This window comes from Vipera ursinii, assembly GCF_947247035.1.
Source record: "Vipera ursinii genome assembly, chromosome: 5".
Lineage (NCBI taxonomy): Eukaryota > Metazoa > Chordata > Lepidosauria > Squamata > Viperidae > Vipera > Vipera ursinii.
In genome coordinates, this window is record NC_139518.1 from 30,859,829 (window position 1) to 30,880,979 (window position 21,151).

Below are 21,151 nucleotides of genomic sequence, written 5' to 3' on the forward strand. Positions count from 1 at the left end.
TCTAAAATAATATATTGTCAAACAAACCTTTTCTCCCGGCACTCCAGATTTTCCAGGTAAGCCAGGATTCCCTGCTTTTCCTGGACAACCAGGTACTCCTTTAGGTCCTTGAGTTCCTTTATCTCCTATAAAGAAAATATTATCAAGTGGCCAGTATTTACTAACTTTTACAAACAAACGTTCAATTGCAGACATTAATCTGTGTAGAATTTGCTAAGTATACATTATAAAATAATATGCAAACTCTTTCTTGCAAATTTAAGAAATATCAGTTTTATTATTATAGCAGAGAAAACAAGTATATCAGAATCTCAAAAGTAACGTAAGACAAGGAAAACTGTTTTCTATTTTTATAACAAACCTGCAGAACAAATCATAGAGAATTGGACCTTTTAATGTCAAACTGCTATCAATCTGCTTATTGAAAATGATGTAGATGTAGTATCCTAATGTAGATTATTATAATACAGACCAAATCCTGTCTTTTTTTTTACATAAAATATGTTACCTTTCTGACCAGAACAACCAGGAAATCCATTCTCTGCTAAGCCTGGATCCCCATCTTGTCCAGGAAGACCTGGATCACCCCTTTCTCCTCTGGATCCCATGTTACCTATCAAAATAGTAACTATCAGTCATCAAAAGGATTCTATAGCTTTAAAATAATTTACAATACTTAAAATTATAATGCTGCTAGATTTTACTGGTGAAGACACCCAATTCTTGATAACAGGGAAACTACATCCCAAATACATCATATCATAAAAGATGGTTCTCAAAAAACCTATATATGAGAAATTGCAGCTCAGAAAAAGCTGGGCAGAGGGGTCTCAGACTTAGTCATACTTAATAACTACATAATAGTGGTTTACACTATTAGGATAAAAATGTTCAGTATAGACTGTTGTCTGGTTTTCCTTTAGAAATATTTCACTCTGTGGATTTGGCTCAGGACTGAATTACATGTTGTTGATAAGCAAGGCAGGCAATATTTTGGCAGTTGAGGCTATGCTTTCTTAAAAATTTCATCTCTGTAATCTACAAGGGATATAAAAATAATGCAGTGACATCAGACGTCACAACTGAGAAGTTTAAATGATATAGCAAAAATTAAGGTAAAGGTAAAGGTTCCCCCGCACTTGCGTGCTAGTAGTTTCCGACTCTAGGGGCCGGTGCTCATCTCTGTTTCAAAGCCGAAGAGCCAGCGCTTGTCCAAGGACATCTCCGTGGTCATGTGGCCGGCATGACTAGACGCCAAAGGCACACGGAACGCTGTTACCTTCCCATCGCAATGGTCCCTATTTTTCTACTTGCATTTTTACGTGCTTTCAAACTGCTAGGTTGGCAGAAGCTGGGACGAGTAACAGGCGCTCACTCTGCTACGCGGCACTCAGGATTTGACCCGCCAAACTGCCGACCTTCTGATCGACAAGCTCAGCGTCCTAACCCACTGAGCCACCACGCAAAAATTATGCTACTGAAAATCAGTGGTTTGCCACTGAATACAATTTGGAAATGCAGAATGCAAAAATATGCTCTGGGCTAGAATAGCATACCGGTAATTTTTTTTAAAAAAAAAATCTAATGGCTAAACCGTATATGCCTAATGCTTAATTTCAGAGATTACTATCATTAGAGCAAGGTGATTGCCTTAATTCATAGATATTGGAAAGGCAATTATGGAAGCCTTTTGCCTGTTCCTCTTGAATTTTCTTCTTTTCCTTTCTATGAGAATATAACACCATATGATCAAGTATACCTCCTTGATTATTTAAGGTAGCTTGCTGCCTTAAATGTAATGGAAATAATTACCATTCCCAGTGTTAGAGCTGTGATTCAATGCTAGTCCAGACAGTGTTGACTTGATGATGGAGTTCACAGCCTTTTATTTTGATGCTGAATGTGAGATATGCTGAAATTTGGCACTGTTTGAATAATTCTTACCTCTTCTTCCTTGTAGTCCTTGTCTACCTTCTGGCCCTGGAAGCCCTGGTGGTCCAGGAATTGCCTTTACTATGGCAGGGTCCCCTTTAGAACCTTCAGTATGTGTAAGAAAATGGATGATATTTTCCAATTTCAGTAAGAACAACAAAGCATACAACTTACACTATATATCTTGAATTTATTCAAGCATTTATTCAAGCCTGGTTCTCTTGTGCTTGAACATTGGAAGAAAATCCTGTTAATTAATGCCATTCTCAAGTCAAAGTAGATGAGTTTTCCATCAGGTCTTGGCCATGTTTACCCCTATATGATCTGGTAGGATGGGCAGACTTTGTCTAAATGTATTCTACATAAATACATCACAAGCAAACCCACACTTTTCAGTAAAGACAATGGGAATGAAATGAGAAATTACACACCGGGTACACCTGGTAACCCAGGCAATCCAGGATTTCCTTGAGAGCCTTTTGAACCATTCTTTCCTTGAAGTCCATATCCTGGTGGTCCTGTTAGCCCTATCTTACCAGGAAGACCTGGGCTGCCAACTGATCCTGGTAATCCTCTGTCACCTTTTGAACCATCAGATCCCTACAAATAATTTATAAATCATTGTTTAGTATGCATTAACTGATTTCTGAGTTGAAGCTTATGTTGACTTCTTTCAGCAATGGACACACTAGTTCTCTAAGTCTCACTGGGGATCTCAAGTGATCATAAGGACAGCATGATTATCTGCAATTATATTTATTGTATCTTTACTTAAATATTACAAAACATCCTTTTCTGTTTGAGAACCCTGTAAGGGCTTCATTAAAAAAATATTTGCAAGGAGCCAGGAAGAAAGGTAGGTTGGGGCATAGAAAATTCCAAAGCACCAAATCATCTTGGTATTAAAAGTACCAAGGAAGCACATCACATTTTAAAATCCTTCTTCCCCAAAATACAATAGTTAAAATGGTAGCTGAAAAGCAAATTTAAAAAGGGGTTCTAAGGTCTACGTTAGTGGGTTTGTAGGTGGTCAAAAAGTTGTTCATCTATGAGGTCATGTATTGTTGTATGAGATTCAAATAGCATTCACAGGTTCGAAAGGAAGTAAAGGTATTAAATCTTTTACAATTACATAAGTTATGCATTTGTGCAACTATGACCAGCACAGAAATAACTGACATTACAATGTTATTTTATAAATGTATTTATCTACTTGCAGAGGCTGCCCAACTCCTCAGCAATTACGGATCACTTGCAAACAAAAAAGAGCAACATATAGAAACAGAAGTAAAAAAACTGGGGAAAAAATATATCACAAGTGTGGAAGGTATGTGAATCTCTGAGGGTTTGTCATTTCAGAGAGCAGGTGATGCTAAACATGCTTCCTGGGTCTGTAAGATGATATTATTCAATCAATAGTACCTGGAGGGCACCCAGGTGCTGATCAGACTGGGAGGGACAGAAAGAATTGGAGATAAAAAGTCTCTCAGACAGACAGGCCCCATGACATGAAGAGTTTTAAAAGTGATAACCAACATCTTGAAGTGTACACAGAAATAGACTAGTAACTTGTTGAGCTTGCAAAGCAGTAGAATCACGTCAGCATAAAGCAGTGCTCACTATCTGTGCTGTCATATCCCGGCTGTGCTGTAGCTTCTAGATGGCCTTCACAGATGGTCCCATGTAGCCCTCATTACAGTAATCTAATCATGAGGCGATCAGGGAATGAGTATTTGAACATCAAAAGTTAGTAAGAGAAACTTTACAACACATTTTTCTTCAGTAATATAAAAAATGTAATATAAAAGTGTATATGAATGTTTATAAAAGGAAAAACATTACTATTGATCATCACTATTGTTTATAAATTTCATATTCTTCAAATCCCATAATAAGATTAAAGGGAAGAATACATCCACATAGATAACATCAATATATCTAAAAATACTAATAACCTTTGCAAGAGGTTCAAAGTAATACACCAAAGAATGATCATCAGGGAGAAAATCTATGTGATCGCTAACAGTCTACACAATGACCTGATGGCACCTAATCCATCAATCCATCAAATAAAAGAATAGAACAAATGGTAAGACTGAAAAAGGCACAACCAAGAAAGTGGCATGTTACCAACCTGTGTTCCAGCAGAACCTTTTTTGCCTTTCTGTCCAGGTTTCCCGGGTAATCCATCCAAGCCCTTTTCTCCAGTGTTTCCTCTGATTCCTGGTTCTCCGTTATCTCCTTTGGGACCTTCCAGATGCATCAAGTTTGGGTCTCCTTTTGATCCTTTAAGACCTTTGTTTCCTGGAAGGCCTGTAAATCCCTAGACCACATACAATTAACGTGATTTATCAACAAAAAGCATATGATGCATCTGAGTTTTGCTAACGGAATATTGTCCTGTAAACCAGTTATTTCTTTTAGCGATGACAGGGAAAGTATCCTTAACTATGCTTTGCTTGGTTAATATATTAACCAGTGGAACAACCTGCCTCCAGAAGCAGTGAATGCTCCAATACTGGAAGTTTTAAAGAAGAGACTGGACAGCCATTTGTCTGAAATGGTATAGGGTTTCCTGCCTGAGCAGGGGGTTGGACTAGATGACCTTCAAGGTCCATTATCATCATCATTATTCTTAAATGACTGAAATATGTTATATTGAGGCTAACTTTAAAATTATTCTGAAATTGCATTTGATCCAGAACAGCACTTGAAGAACATAATTGGACAAAATACTTTGACCATATTAAATATGTTTTTTGTCAGTTGCAGTGGCTCTTAGTTAATTTGCAGGCCCATGTTTTATTTCTTTAAATATTTGAAGACTTAAATTATTTGGTATAAGTTGAACTAAATTTTGTCCTGCCTTGTAGATCTTACAGATTTCAGAATTTCAACTGCAAGTGCTAGTATAAATGAAATAAACAAAACTGACTGTAATTTGCATGGTGGATAGGTGGGGAGCAGTCTTTACTGTTTAGAAAAACTTTCTGGGGAGCATTGCTAACAGGTCTTTAGAATAATATGCATTTTGTACTAGATATTTTCAGTTTAATATGTGTCTGTAGAGTTCCATCTATCAATACATTGATGCATTTGGCTCAGAAAGCCCCCACTGGTTAAATCTGCAGTTACATTCAAAGTATTATAAAAGAGATTCAATAAGATACTTACTTGATCTCCAGGAGGCCCTGTCTGCCCAGGAGATCCTGGGGATCCTTTAGGACCAAATATTCCTTCCACACCTAGAATAATGAAAATACTAACATTTAAAAATAATTTAAATTTAATCATAAATCAGCATAAAGCACCTGAACAAATGCTACCACTGTTTATACAGTTTAAGCAGATAATAACAGAGTAGGCAATAAACAAAAAAAAATAAAGTTGATCATAAAAATATTAATATATTTCATCCTTTCTGAGAATAGAAGGTCTTGGTATTAAGACAACAACAACAACAACAATAATAACAAAAAGTTGGAAGGGACCTTAGAGGTCATCTAGTCCAACCCCCTGCTCACTAATTAATTGTTCTAACTGTTAGGAAGTTTCTCCTTAGTTCTAGGTTGCTTCTCTCTTTGATTAGTTTCCATCCATTGCTTCTTGTCCTGCCTTCGGGCGCTTTAGAGAATAGCTTGACTCCCTCTTCTTTGTGGCAACCCCTGAGATATTGGAATACTGCTATCATGTCACCTCTAGTCCTTCTCTTCATTAAACTAGACATACTCAATTCCAGCAACTGTTCGTCATACATTTTAGCCTCCTGTCCCCTGATCATCCTTAGAAAATATCATGTTTGCTTTGAAAATTCTATAATTGCTCTTTAAGTGTATTACATTCTGGCAGCATGTTAATTTATTACACGTGGCAGAATTTTAATTATTTTTTTCAGGACTATTTAATGTAGATGAGCCAAAGCAGGAGGCATTCCTTCTGCTTGAAATGTGAAATCAATCTGAAGGTTTTGCACACCCGTATCCAGGGCTGCCCTGTTGTTCCCTGAATTATTCAGAACCAGACTGCAAGATTCCAGGTAACACCTGAATAGCAGTAAAAGATTAGAGATTTCAGCCTCTTTGCAGCCATCTAGTAGAAATCTAATTAATAATAATAACAATAATAATAATAATAATAATAATAATAATAAGAAGAAGAAGAAAGAAGAAGAAGAAGAAGAAGAAGAAGAAGAAGAAGAAGAAGAAGAAGAAGAAGAAGTTGGAAGGGACATTGGAGGTCATCTAGTCCAACCCCCTGCTCAGGCAGGAAACCCTATACCATTTCAGACCATTCACCACTTCTGGAGGCAGGTTGTTCCATTGATTAATTGTTCTAACTGTCAGGAAGTTCCTCTTTAGTTCTAGGTTGCTTCTCTCCTTGATTAGTTTCCATCCATTGCTTCTTGTCCTGCCTTTAGGCGCTTTGGAGAATAGCTTGACTCCCTCTTCCTTGTGGCAGCCCCTGAGATATTGGAACACTGCTATCATGTCCCCCCTCATCCTTCTCGTCATTAAACTAGACCAGGGGTAGGCAACCTTGGCTCTTTTATGACTCGTGGACTTCAACTCCCAGAATTCCTGAGCCAGCATGGCTCAGCTTGGAAACCTCTCCCTTTGCTCTCAGCATGGCTGGCTCAGGACTTCTGGCAGTTGAAGTCCATGAGTCATAAAAAAGCCAACGTTGTCTACCCCTAAACTAGACATACCCAATTCCAGCAACCGTTCCTCATATGTTTTAGCCTCCAGACCTCAAATCATCTTTGTTGCTCTTCTCTGCACTCTTTCTGGAGTCTCAACATCTTTTTTACATCATGGTGACCAAAACTGGATGCAGTATTCCAAGTGTGGCCTTACCAAGGAATTGTAAAGTGGTATTAATACTTCACGTGATCTCGATTCTATCCCTCTGTTAATGCACTGTAACACTGTGTTGGCTTTTTTGGCAGCTGCAGCACACTGCTGGCTCATATCTAAGTGATTGTCCACTAGGACTCTGAGATCCCTCTCACAGTTACTACTATTAAGCAAGGTACCACCTATACTATACCTGTACATTTGGTTTTTCTTGCCTAAATGTAGAACCTTACTTTTTTTCACCATTGAATTTCATTTTGTTAGATAGCGCCCAGTGTTCAGGTCTGTCCAAATCCTCCTGTATCTTAAACCTATCTTGTGGAGTGTTGGCTATTCCTGCCAGCTTGGTGTCGTCTGCAAATTTGATGAGTTTCCCATCTATCCCCTCGTCTGAATCATTGATGAAGATATTGAAGAGCACTGGGCCTAGAACAAAGTCCTTGGGCACCCCACTACACACTTCCCTCCATGTTTCATATGAGTCTACTAGAGGCATCCTTTTTACACTATACTCCTATTAGTGCCCAGAAGCTTTCTGATTCTTGTTTGTTTGATTATGTCATTCCCTTTATCAAACAATGCAATGAGTACATGCTTTAAATAATAATCAAATCGATAGATAATAAAATATTTCGTAATTGCATTTTCAGGTCTCCCACTTCCAAACCTGCCGACTGGTATATTTCAGTCGTTAGTACTATTTAAGTATCATCTTCATTTTTTACCTTTCCTACCCTGCTGACCCTCTTCTCCAGTAACACCGTGATGGCCAGGGCGTCCAATTTTATAAGTACATTTGGTACATGGGCCTGATTCTTCACCTGCAATAACATTTTGTCACATGTGAAAAAAATGTATGGGTAAATCATCACTGTATCAAAAGTATAAGGGCCTTAGAGAAACCTACATAGTCATCTGCAGTGAAGATGAAGTAAAATAATGTCATATTTTGGCTATTAATCTTTTTTTGTGTTCAACAATGTAGCAGTTTCTGTGAGCAGATGTCAAAATAATTTTGTACAATAATTGTAACAGCAAGCAACTTATTAAAAGATAATACTGCTTCAAACTGCAACAAGAGACATCTTTTTCGAACAAATGAAGGCAAATGTTTTTGTCTCCCAGGGTAATGCTGCAGGATCCAATCTGGGTCGGTCACCAGAACCAGAGGTTTAGTCTTTCGAGCTTTTGGAGTCGTGCTGGAGCCCCCATCCTCTGGGAACCTCTCTCTAGTTCAAAAGATGAAACTTCTGGTCCCGGTGACCAATCCAGATTGGATCGTGCAGACACCTTTTAATCAGATGTTTGGTCTTCTGTTTTTCAAGTGGTCATTGTAGCACAAATGAAACTTTGCTCTTGATCTTCATAGCAAACCTGCAAGACAGGTTATTCTGAGAAACAATTACCATGCTTATGTACCACACAGAACTGCCTGTGAGTTTTCACAACATGTTGCATTATTACAAATTACCCTAGTATGTTATATGTCCTCAGAATCCTAGTTTTATTTATTTATAGTCTGCCTTTCCTTTAAGAGCTGCAAGCAGCATACACAGCATTCTTTCCAGTTTTTCCCACAACAAAAACTTGTGAGTTAATTTGGGTTTAGAGATAGTGATTGACCCAAGTCACTCACTGTGCTGCCATAGCTAGGAAGAAACCTGGTTCTTAACATTACCACTAAATTGGATTAATTCAGTCAACTATATATTCATTTAAACTGTGCATGTGTCTTGTGTGAATAAATCCATTCAATGTAACGTCTACCAGCAAAATATACCTTGCACCTTCTCCTCTCCTCTCCTCTCCCCTCTCCTCCTCTTCCTCCATTAGTTTTGTGAAAGAAACTAAAACTTTTACTTTTGCTTTCCCCAAGTTTTAACTGGGGGCTGAGAATGGGATTCAATAACTTCCTTATCATGGATGGATACTTATCTGTGACATTTGAACTGGCGATGACATAGAATGTACATGCAGGGATCAGGAATCAATTAAAGTAATCTATCCTGTTTTTCACAAGACTAAGGGAAATTGAGGCAATCCTAAATGTACTTTTAGACTTCTTGGTTGGTAGGATTGATGATTCTGCTAAAGCTCTGCACAATTGCTCCTACATTCTCTCTAATGGCTAAGGACCAGAAATACTCCCTAATTTAAGATTATAGGCATGAAAGAGATCCGAAGATGGCTAATGTGAAAAGTAGCAGACATCACAAATCTGTATCTTCCCAATTAAATTTCAACACTCTGATTGCAACATATGGTACATCTTGTTTGGTCAGTAAATAAAATAAATAAAATAAAAATAATACCAACAACTAAGCTACTATAAGCAATTTGGTCATTTAGATATAACTCTGTTTGCCTTGACAGAAAAAAAACTGATCTAATCCCATTACTATGTATGTTTAAATTCTCAAACTAATAAAATTTAGAAATATATTCATAACAAAAGATCTGACCTTTTTCTCCATCATCTCCTAATAGGCCTGGAGGACCTATACATCCTGGGCTTCCTGGAGTTCCTTGTGGACCTTTTTCAAAAGTTATTGTACCTGTTTGTGGTGAAATAGAATGTAAGTTTTTATCTTGTTCATAACAGCAATGGCAGGCAATTGATATTACTTTCTGTGGTTAAAGATGAATTCATTTAATAGCATTAACAATATAGAAGATGGAAACCATTCCAAGTTACTCTTGTTGGTTTAGCTTTTTGTCAGCAGGTCTGAAAATAGAGGAAAATATTTGATATGTCCACTTCATTATTCTAAGGTAATTACTGAATACCTGCTTCCCCTGAAATAGTAAGGTGAATATTGTTTTGAGTTGTTTTGTATGTTAAGATGGCTGAAGTAGAGCAGCATATAAAGAATAAAATTACTCTTGTCTGCCCTGAGCTGGGTGCTAATGGGACAGGCTTACCTGAGGTGACAAAGGCTTCATCTTGCAAGGACATTTGCTTGATTATTCTCTTTTCCCCCCATCTTTCCCAACATTAAAACCTTCTCCAGAGATCTTTGCATAAAGTGTCCAAGATAGAATAATGTGAACCTGATCATTTTTATCTTCATGGATTGATTTGTTTGATGATCCATTTGTTTGTTTTCTTGGCTGTCCGTGGTATTCTTAGGAGTCTTCCAACACCAAAGTTCAAAAGTGTCAATACTCTTCCTATCTCGCTTCTCCAAAGTTCAACTTTCATTTCCATAGAATGTCACCAGGAATACGCTTACGCTATTTTGATCTTTGTATGCATAGAGCAGACATGTCAAACACAAGCCCCGGGGCCCGGATCTGGCCCGCGAAATGGTTTCATGTGGCCCGCAAAGCCATCTTGGAAACAGTGAGGGAATGGCCCCCACTGCCTTGGCCCTGGCCCAGAGACCCTCCTTCTGTGAGAGAACCTCAGATCTGTCCCACTCCTGCCCAGGCCCCCATAGACAACCTTGATATGAACGATGTAGAGCTGGCAATGCCCACCCAGTAGGCCATATGCACTCTAGCCATGCCCACCCACTAGGCCACACCCACCCTGGCCATACCCACCTGGCCCCCTGAGGGCAACCGCAATGCTGATGCGGCCCTCAATGAAATTGAGTTTGAAACCCCTGGCATAGAGACATGACTTTTGAATATCTGTTCCATGTCTTTCATGGCTGCTGTATCAATTGCTAATCTGTGGTGAATTTCTGGATTGCTTGTAAGACTGATCTAAATTCTCAAAGGGAGGCATATGTTAAAAATGACTATGCATTTTAAATAAATTGGAAGGATATTGAGAAAACCTTTATGGGATGGCCTGGCTGCCAGAATGCTTTATCTAAATTATAACCTTTATATGGGGATTTTGACTCTCCTGCACTCTATTACTGATCTTATATGCTAACTTCCTTTTCTGTTTGGAATCAAATAGAAATTTGGTTCTTACCTTAAAAATCACTATGGGCAAAATTAAAACATCTATTAGTATTTATTAATATTAATATTAGACTTGTATGCCACCTGACCCCCAATCACCCTGTGCAGTTTGGCAGAAATTCTGCTCATATTTTAGAAAATCCCTTTTCCAGTGCTGATGCCTGAAAAACATTTATAGACAAAACTGGGAAAGACATTTAAATTAAAATTTAATTTGCATGGGAAACTGACACTGGAATAATCCAGCCTGAAAATTACTAGTAAACTTTTTAAAAGAATTCCTTGGCAAACAGATACACATATACGAAATAAAAGTGTTGAAGATTAATTGAACTAGAATAGAGCTAACACTAATTTGCTTCCTGCATGACACTCTACAATTTAATCCCCATTACTTTCTCTACATTTTGTCAAAGAAACAAAAAATCTTTAGGAAGATCTCTTTAGAGTGGTGTGCCACCATCTCTTCCAAGACAGCTTTTATAACCTTCTACCTCAAGAACGCTTGACTGTCTCCTGGATCCACACCCCGATTCACTTCACAAAAAAGCTAAGAAAAGCATAGATCAGACAGTATAAGGGTTTATAGTTTATTCTGCAAATAACTTATCAACTTCCTTCAAACTGATAGGGCCAGATGAGTCCCGTGTAACATTGCAAAACACTGCTCCAATCATCCCATTAAATCCTGCCCATAAGGATCCAGACCTAAGCAAACTTGAGTGATTTGATCAGCGAGATGATATCAACCCAAATAATTGACAGTAGCCAAAGGGAAGCTTTTGCTGCCTACTGGTGCCCAAAGGGAGAAGTTCATCCTAAACAATTTTGCTGGGGCACAATCTATCCATATGGTCAGGCAGAAATAAGAAAACTATGCTGCCCATATGGTCATGTTGTAGGCTCTTATATGTTGCTGTTCTTCTGCTCCAATCATCCTTTCTACTATTTCATTGCATTTCCCAGAGCTCTTTGGTAAACCAAAGATGCCTTGGGATCTGCAAGATAGCCAGAGAGTCAGTTGTCCAACACTTTGGCAGCTTTTGTACTTTAGAGTTTGACCACACACTTGGCACTACAATAATAATATAATAATATTTTTATACCTGGTTGTCCTAAAGGACCTACTGTTCCTGCTGGGCCAGGTGGGCCTGGAAATCCAGGATGTCCTGGTGGTCCAATAGCATCAGTTCCTGGTTGTCCTCTCTCTCCTTTCTTTCCTTTGAGGCCTGGAGAACCTGGCACACCCCTTAGACCAGGTCTTGAAATACCTATTGAACCACGGTCATTGGTTAAAATGCACTTTATGTCTGGTTTTGTAATGTGCTTGTCAGTGAAGATTTATTTATAACTTAAGAAAAATAATACTTAATTTCTATTGCTATTTAATAATAATAGTCATTTTACTGAGATAATTTTATCTTTGAGTAACATACATACCTGGACTTCCAATGGCACCAGAGGGACCCTGTGAACCTGCAAAAGTAATATTATTTCACATCAATGAAATATTGATATTGTTTTTCAATTGTCCCATGATAGCAATGCAAACTGGTACATATCTAAGATACTTTTCTGATGCACACACACACACACACACACACACACACACACACCCCATTTATATGAACAAAATCAATGTGCACCGAAACTGCATGAGGATTCCTGAGACTGGGAAAGAATATTTAAAGAATATTGTTTTTTGTTCCCTTCTACTTACTTTGTAACACTATAGTGTTGACAATAATTTACTATGCAAGATGCTTTTTTCTGAGCAGCATGGTTAGTTCCTCCTAAAACTGATAGTCTCTTACCTATTGGTCCACGCTGACCTTTAGGTCCTGGAGATCCTAAGAAACCCTTATTTCCTTTTATTCCAGGTAATCCATCATAATACTCAGTCTTAAAAAGAGGGACAGACAAAAATGTGGAGAGAAAAAGAAAGGGAAAGAAGTTCAACAATGAAGTGAAGATGACGTTCATTAGCAATAATAGCTGGTATAATAAATGGTGTGATATTCTAAGATGAATGTTCTATAATAATATTCTAGGATGAATTTCAGATACTTCTGAAAAGACTTCTTTCTTTTGTGGCTTTATAGCTGAAGAAAGCAACCCCCAAACATTTCATCATTAAGTTTATGTTTAGGTTGATATGTTTAATACAGATTATGGTGTAATAATCTATAATTTGTTGTTGAACTCAAGTTGCTGCCTGTTTGTTTTTTTTTGAGTAGTTAAGGGAATAGAGCACAGAGGCAAAACTCAGACATGGAAATAACCAAGCACTGATAAAAAATCAGGTTCAACTCATCTAAAGACAAGAATAAATGTACACAAGAGTCCTGGTTGTTACTCTTGATGAATTGTATTTCCTCTAAAAGTGTTGGTTCATGGCTCGGGGGTTCAAACAAATAGGGAGAACTTCATCTGATGCACTATTTACCATTTAAAGGTAAAGGTAAAGGTTCCCCCACACATGCGTGCTAGTAGTTTCCGACTCTAGGGGCCGGTGCTCATCTCCGTTTCAAAGCCGAAGAGCCAGCGTTTGTCCGATGACGTCTTCCGTGGTCATGTAGCCGGCATGACTAGATGCCAAAAGCGCATGGAACGCTGTTACCTTCCCACCGCAGTGGTCCCTATTTTTCTACTTGCATTTTTACGTGCTTTTGAACTGCTAGGTTGGCAGAAGCTGGGACAAGTAACAGGCACTCACTCTGTTACGCAGCACTCGGGATTTGACCCGCCAAACTGCCGACCTTCTGATCAACAAGCTCAGCGTCTTAACCCACTGAGCCACCGTGTCCCTTATTTACCATTTAGGAAGCCAAAATGGAATATGCCTGTTCAGATCAGACATTGAAGGAGGCTGTATTCAAGGTTTTCCCCTCTTGAGAGGATCATGGATATGGACTAGATGGCAGGACTTCTCATTGGTGGTCTACACTTTATAATATGCAAGACCTTACCCTCAGAAGTTCTAATTCTCCATTCTTTTACAAAGTTCTTAGTTTTGTTTGACAACCATCTGAATTAGTTGTTTATTATTATTATTGTTATTATTATTATTATTATTATTATTATTATTATTATTATTATTATTATTATTGTTGTTGTTGTTAATCATTGCACAGTCAGCCAGATGTTCAGACTGGGTTTGGCATTTTTGTCTACCTATCGAGTCCTTACTAAGGACCTGGGATAGGCAGATCTGGATGTTTGGTGGTGTTACAGATATTGTCGCAGGATGAAAACTGTTCCCAGTAAAGCCGCCTTTTGCAATTGAGTGATGGCAAATTTGTCAACACCAATGTTGTTCAAGTGGTCACTCCAGTTGTTTTGGGATTGGACTCAAGGCGCCTATTACTTTTGGTACTACCCTTGCCTGCCTTTGCCACAGTCTTTCTATTTCTATTTGTAGGTCTTTACCTTTTGTTATCTTCTCCAATTCTTTCTCTTCTATTCTGCTATCTCCAGGCACTGCCACTATCCAGACTTTTTTTGTCTTTCTTATCAACATTTGTTAAGTCCAGGGTGTTATGTGAAAGATGCCTGTCTGTTTGAATTGTAAAGTCCTAGAGCAATTTAACTTCTTCATTTTCTATGACTTTCTCTATTTTATGGTCCCACCAGTTCTCCCTTGCAGGCAAATGATATTTCTTGCAGGTCTTCCAATGCACCATTACTGCTACTTTTTCATGCTGCTACTTGTAGTCAGTCTGTGCTGATTATTGTTATTGTTATTATTATTATTGTTGTTGTTTTGTTTTGGTTTTGGTTGCATCTTCTTACATCATCCAGAGTCTGTATTGATTGGGGCAGTTTATAAATATTATAAATAAATGATTTAAACTTATTGTAACAAAATGTTACAGTGCATATATTTAGTACTTACTGGACCTTCATTTCCCATAGGACCAACTTCACCTTTCATCCCCTGCATAAAAACATAAAAACCACTTAGGTTGAAATAATTATTAAAAATACTGCCATTTCTTGTAATGGATTTATGTAAGTGACAGAATTTGAAGCTATTTGAAAATCATGTTTAAAAGAATGGATGTTTAACAATTAGAATCAATTTTAACTTAAATTTTTCTAAATGCCTGCCTTTTTCTGTGATTAGTTATTATAATCATGGCTTGTTTTACTTATAGATATCCATTTGTTTCTCAGGTTTACTTGCAGTTTTATTTCTGCAGAAGCTTTTTGTACTATTGTGGTAAAAATCAATAACATTACAGAATAGTTAGTAGTAAAGTATATTACTGTAATGGAGAAAGCATACAAGAGTAAAAACAAGAGATTTATTATATCCAGTCCTTTGCAAACCATTTCCAACTATTATTCTAGAATTACATTTAGTACTGTATTTCCTTCTTTATGACATATAAATGGAAATAGGCTAATTGGATGACATTGTACGTGGAATGAACAATTAAATCCAAATTAATGAATAGTGCTTGATCAGGGAAACCAAATATTGGAAAAATCTCCCTCTCTCTTTCTTACCTTAGTTCCAACTTTTCCAGGCAATCCTAGCAAACCATTCTGACCTTTTTCTCCCTGCAGAAATATAACAGGTATTAAATTAATTTAACATTCTTTTTTTTTTTTTTTAAATTTTTTATTAAATTTTTTATTTAAAAACATTGGACACAGTACCAGCGAGCTGACAAACCTTTTTGTCTACAATGTTTAAATATATATATATATACATGTATATATGTACATCAAAAATACACTTAAATACACTTAGATTACAAATCGGTGAAATACCACAATATTTAAAACAGTGAGCTAGTCTGTAAAACCTAATAGAGACCTTTCTTTTTATCCATCCAAAGATACAATTTGTTCCAAATTCTATAATAGTCTGATTGATCTTTATTCTTTAATTCCAAAGTTAATCTGTCCATTTCAGCGCAATCCCAAATTTTCCTAATAACCTCTTTTTGTCCTGGGATCTCATTCTTTTTCCATTTTTGCGCAAATGATATTCTAGCTGCTGTGATAATATGGATCGTTAAGTATAGCACATCTTTAGGATATTTCTCTTTCGTGATTCCCAACAAGAAAAGTTCTGGACTAAACTCCAGATCTTGTTTCAATATTTCTTTCAGCCAAATCCAAATCATTCTCCAAAATTTTTGTGTTTTACTGCAAGACCACCACGTGTGGAAGTATGTGCCTATCTCTTCAGAACACTTCCAACATTTGGGAGATACTGTTGTGTACATTTTTGCTAAGCGGGCTGGGGGAAGATGCCATCGGTAAAACATTTTAAATAAATTTTCTTTATACGATGAGGCCAGTGTTATCCTTTTATTCCTATCCCAAATTGTTTGCCAAGTATCTAGGTCGATGTTATGTCCTAGATTGTTAGCCCAGATCAACATGGGGTCTTTCACTTGCTCTTCAAACAGCTTATATCCCAAAAGTAATTTATAAAAATTCCTTATTTGTTTAGAGTCCGGTCCCAATAATATTTTGTCCAATGCTGTTTCAGAGGTGTATATCCCCCATTCATTTTTATCCTTCCTAAATCTCGATTGGATTTGTAAGTAGGCCCACCAATCGAGTTTTATACCTTGTAATTCTAGTTCATTCCTAAGTTTCAATTCCCCCTCCTCATTCAGAATATCCTTGTATGAGATTATGTTACCCAAATCAAACAGATTTGGGTAAACTATCGCTTCAAGGGTGGATAGCCAGACCGGTATTTTGGTGTAATTGTGAGATCTAATTTTTTTCCAAGTATTGAGTAGCGCTTGCCTGATCCGGTGTCTTTGAAAATGCGAGAAAAGACCTTGTTTCTCCGTCCATAGGAAAGCATGCCAGCCATATTGCAAATCGTGACCCTCTAAAGTTAATAGTCTTCTATTTCTCAAGATTACCCATTCTCTAATCCAGCTCAGGGCCGCGGCGTGGTAATATAATTCCCAGTCTGGCAATCCAAAACCCCCATTTTCCTTCGTGTCTTGTAAATATTTCAATTTAATTCTTGGTTTTTTCCCCTGCCAAATAAAATTTAGTGATAATTTATCCAAATTTCGAAAAAATTTAGAGTCGAGTTGAATTGGGATATTCTGAAACAGAAACAGGATTTTAGGCAGAATATTCATCTTAATGACAGCGATTCTTCCCAATAATGAGAGTTTTAGGTTTCCCCATCTTTCCAGGTCACCTTTTATTTGATTCACTACACTATCATAATTATCCTTTTTGAGTGAAGTGCATCTAGCCGTAATGTTAATCCCTAAATATTTTATTTTCTTGACTATTTCTATATCCGTGATTTCGGCCAGATTACCTTTTTGTTTATTGGTCATATTTTTAACAATCATCTTGGTCTTATTTCTATTTATTCGCAGTCCGGCAACCTCACCATATTTAGATAATTCTTCCAATAGCTTTGGTCCCGTCTGACATGGATCCTCCATAATAAAAACTAGATCGTCCGCGAAAGCTTGCAATTTAAAGGTTTCCTTTTTAATGGTTAATCCTTTTATCTTTGGGTCGTTTCTTATAGTTCTCGTTAATACTTCAAGAGTCAATATAAACAGCAACGGTGATAAGGGGCAGCCTTGCCGTGTTCCCTTTTGAATTTGAAACTTGCTAGATGCTTCCCCATTAATAATTATTTTTGCTTCCTGATTGTCATAAATTGCCCTAATTATATTTATAAATTTTTCACCCATATTCATAAAGCTAAGCTGTTGGCACAAAAAAGACCATTTAACATTGTCAAATGCCTTTTGGGCGTCCAAGAAAAGTAATGCCATCTGTTGTTCGCTATGTAATTCATAGTACTCCAATGTATCTAATATTATTCTAATGTTGTGCTTAGTGTGTCTCTTAGCGAGAAAACCATTTTGATCTGCGTGTATGAAATCATTCAGAAATCGTTTCAATCGTTCCGCTATAATTGATGTAAATATCTTGTAGTCCGAGTTAAGAAGTGATATGGGTCTGTAATTTTGGATTAATGTATGGTCTGTGTTATCTTTCGGAATAAGGGTTATGTTTGCCTCTAGCCAAGATTTAGGCGTCCTTGCGCCTTCTAATACTGCGTTAAATACCTCCACTAGGGGTTGAGCTAGGATATTTTGTAATTCTTTATAAATCTCTGATGGAAGACCATCGGGTCCCGATGCTTTATTATTCTTTTGTGCATTAATAGCTTTTATCACCTCAGATAGTCGAATTTCCTCGTTTAACATATTTCTGGTATCTTCTGTGACCTTAGGTAGTTTGGCTCTTTGAAAATATTCCTCCATTTTCTCCACACTTGCCTGGCTATCTTCTTTATATAAACGTTCATAAAATTCCTGGGCTATAATTTTTTTTTTTCCTCCTGGTGGAATATTCTCCCTTCCTCATCTCGTAGTTCGTGAATCCAGTTTTTCCCCTTTTGTTTTCCCAATTTGTATGCGAGCCACCGGCCCGGTTTATTTGCATTTTCAAAAAAATTTTGTTTCGTGTTTCTCAATTGTTGTGCCAATTTCTCTTTGTCTAGAATGTTAAGTTTGTGTTTAATCAGATCCATAGATTGCTTGATATTCTCTTTTTGTGGATCTTGTTGGAGTGTAACTTCTAAGCTCTTATATTCCTCTTCTAATCTTTCCCGTTGTTGTCTTTTCCCCTTATTTTTATATACCATATATGCCCTCGCTACCCCTCTCATCATTGCCTTAGCTGTATCCCAATTGTTTTGTACTGAGGTGTCTATAGCTTTATTTTCCTTAAAGAAAAAACTTAGTTCTCTCTCCATCTTAGATTTGAATTCGTCTTCTTTTAAAATTGCTCTTTGAAGCGTCCATCTGGATATTTTTTTGGAACCTTTCCAGATAAGTTTAATAGGATTGTGATCTGCCCAAGTACCTGTCGCTATATGTACCTCATCTATTTCTGAACTAATTTCTTTCGTCATCCACACCATGTCTATTCTAGACCATGAGTTATGTCGGTTGGAGTAATATGTATATTGTCTAGCCTTACGATTTTTTTCCCTCCAGACATCTTGGATATTTAGTTCCTCAGCCAAGTTAAGAAAAGATCTCGGTAGAGTTCTTCTCTTCTTTTTCCTAAGCGTCTTTCCCATATAATCCAAATTTATATCTAGGATAGCATTAAAATCTCCTATTAAACAAATCTCCTCATAATCAATGCTACATATCTTATTGTGAAGTGTTTTGAAAAATTGTTCTTGGTTATGGTTTGGGGCATATATCTCTACCATCATGACCTTCCTGTGATTTATTATAACCTCGACTATCAGTATTCTACCCTCTTTATCGTTATAAATTAGTTTTGCAGTCAATTTTGGGTTTACATATAGTGCCACTCCTCTCTTTTTCTTGTGTCGGTCTAAGGAAACGAATAGGTTCCCTATTTTTGGTTGTACTAACAAATATTTTTGTTGTTCCTTTATATGGACTTCTTGTATTGCCACGATATCCAATTGTTGGTGAATAAGCCTATTAAAAAATTTCCGCCTTTTCACTGGCGAATTCAATCCATTAATATTCACAGACATAATACTACACTCACCTCCCTTCATCTTACTTATTTCTGGTTTTTGTGGATCTCGTGATTCGGGGCTCTCTCTCTTCCTTGTCTCTAGTTCCATGTTTCTCTGTTAACTCACCGGATTTGTTCCTTCTATCCTCTGTAGCTAAGATCTTCCCATCCATTGCCACACGTATTGTATCTCTTTCTCTTACCTCCCTTCCATCTTGATCTTCTAAATCTACTTCCTCTTGGCTATGGAAGTGGCGTTTGTAAAAATCTTCTGCCTTCTCTATCGTGTCCAGTCTATGCCTTCTATCCTGCCACGTAACAAGAATACCCTCTGGAGTTAGCCATCTAAAGTTTACATTTTCTCTTATTAGTTTGGATGTTAAGAATTGATAGCCGCGTCTCAGATCCCTCATCCTTTTAGGTATCTGTTTAAGGATGGTGATTGGTTGGCCCCGAAATTCTAATGGTTCCTCTCTAGATCTATGCAGAAGCTCATCCCGAATTGATTTTTTAACTAACCTTACATGTACTTCTTTTGGGAGGTTGTGCCTTCTCGCATAATTAGTTTGGACCCTGTATGTTTCATCAATTTCCGCCAGCATTTCCTCCTTCCCTACACCGAGTGCCTTTGCCATCAGTTCTGCCATCATGACCAACAGATCTTCCCTCTTTTTTCTTGAACGTTCTGGAAGCGTAGATAATGAGCAGCCTTTTCTGCTTCCAGAAAAATGACTGTTGTTTCTAATTCCTTATTAGCCTGAAGGAGTGTTTCATTTAAATCATCTACTCTCTTTTCCTCTTTTTCCATTCTAGCTTCCATATCTTGAAGTCTTTGTTCATTTTTGACTAATTGCTGTTGAATCCCTTCAAATTTATCATCTATCGCTTGGATTTTCCCCTTTAATTCACCAGTGTCGTTTCTTATTTGGCCTATTTCTCTCTTCATCTCCTCGTGGTTTTTGGCCATTGCCTCGTGTAGGTTTTGCAAAAGGGCATGTAAATCTTTAAAGGAATTCGAGTTAGATCTTTCCCTTTGCAGCATATCCTCTATAGATTTCTGATTGGAGGGACTTGAGGACATCCCCTGTCCCTGTGCTGCTGCCTTTTTGCCAGCGCTAGGCTTAGTTGCTCCCGAGATACTTGTCATGTTTCCCCAATTTTAACAGCGTTTTATCAATGTATAATACCCTGAGTCTTATATAAACCTTTTAACTCTATGACAAAAGATATATAAAACAGTTACCACCAGATACTTATTACCAACTAAGCAATTTATATAATAAAATTCTATAGTATGAATATAATCAAAGTCACGTTCTTCTTCTTTTTTTTTTCCCCCCCCCCGTTTCCGGCGCAGAAATTGGCACCTTTTCCGTCTTCCTCTGCTGTCAAAGACCAGTAGGTGTCCCACTAAACAAACCTCCAGTTACTAAATTGCTATATCAAATGGCCGCCCGTGACAAGTAGGAGTAGAATTTCAAAAGTTTCAAAAGTTCACAAATTCAAAATTTACCAGGATAGACCAGACTAGACCAAGCTGATCGCTTTCCACGCCCGACAATCCAGAGTTCAGTCTCTAAGGCTCCAAAGCTCAGACTTTGACTTGTTGTAGCTTTTCTCCAGCTAGAATACAGTCATATAGTCTTCGGCTTTCTTTCCCTTGCTGTTTTTGCCAAACGCCTCCCTCAAGACTTCTATCGCCGCTTATTCCTCTCCGTGAGGCTCCCACTTCGAACCAGTACCTCTTTCACAAGCGCTTCCTATTTAATATTCGGATACACTCTCCGTCAGCTCCGCTCTACCGTTGTCCCGCTGCTTACGTGCTAGCTCCGTCCCTCTGTCAGATCTTCATGTCGGCCATTACTGGCCTCCTTCTCCCCGGTTCGCTCGCATCAGACTTTCTCCGGATCTTCAACACGAACTGC

The 21,151-nt window shown here is 37.6% G+C and overlaps 1 protein-coding gene across 1 annotated transcript in view; it reads right to left on the reverse strand.

Moving 5' to 3' along the window:
• Positions 1 to 21,151, reverse strand: part of COL4A3 (collagen type IV alpha 3 chain) — a gene marked incomplete at both ends in the record, with an annotated part of 74,670 nt that overhangs the window by 24,724 nt on the left and 28,795 nt on the right. The window contains 13 exons of the mRNA XM_083364943.1: positions 28 to 125; positions 509 to 613; positions 1,945 to 2,037; positions 2,364 to 2,532; positions 4,067 to 4,255; positions 5,107 to 5,177; positions 7,511 to 7,606; positions 9,248 to 9,340; positions 11,810 to 11,974; positions 12,144 to 12,179; positions 12,518 to 12,605; positions 14,599 to 14,640; positions 15,216 to 15,269. Coding sequence (XP_083221069.1) covers positions 28 to 125; positions 509 to 613; positions 1,945 to 2,037; positions 2,364 to 2,532; positions 4,067 to 4,255; positions 5,107 to 5,177; positions 7,511 to 7,606; positions 9,248 to 9,340; positions 11,810 to 11,974; positions 12,144 to 12,179; positions 12,518 to 12,605; positions 14,599 to 14,640; positions 15,216 to 15,269 — 1,299 coding nt within the window. The remainder of the gene's footprint in view (positions 1 to 27; positions 126 to 508; positions 614 to 1,944; positions 2,038 to 2,363; positions 2,533 to 4,066; positions 4,256 to 5,106; positions 5,178 to 7,510; positions 7,607 to 9,247; positions 9,341 to 11,809; positions 11,975 to 12,143; positions 12,180 to 12,517; positions 12,606 to 14,598; positions 14,641 to 15,215; positions 15,270 to 21,151) is intronic.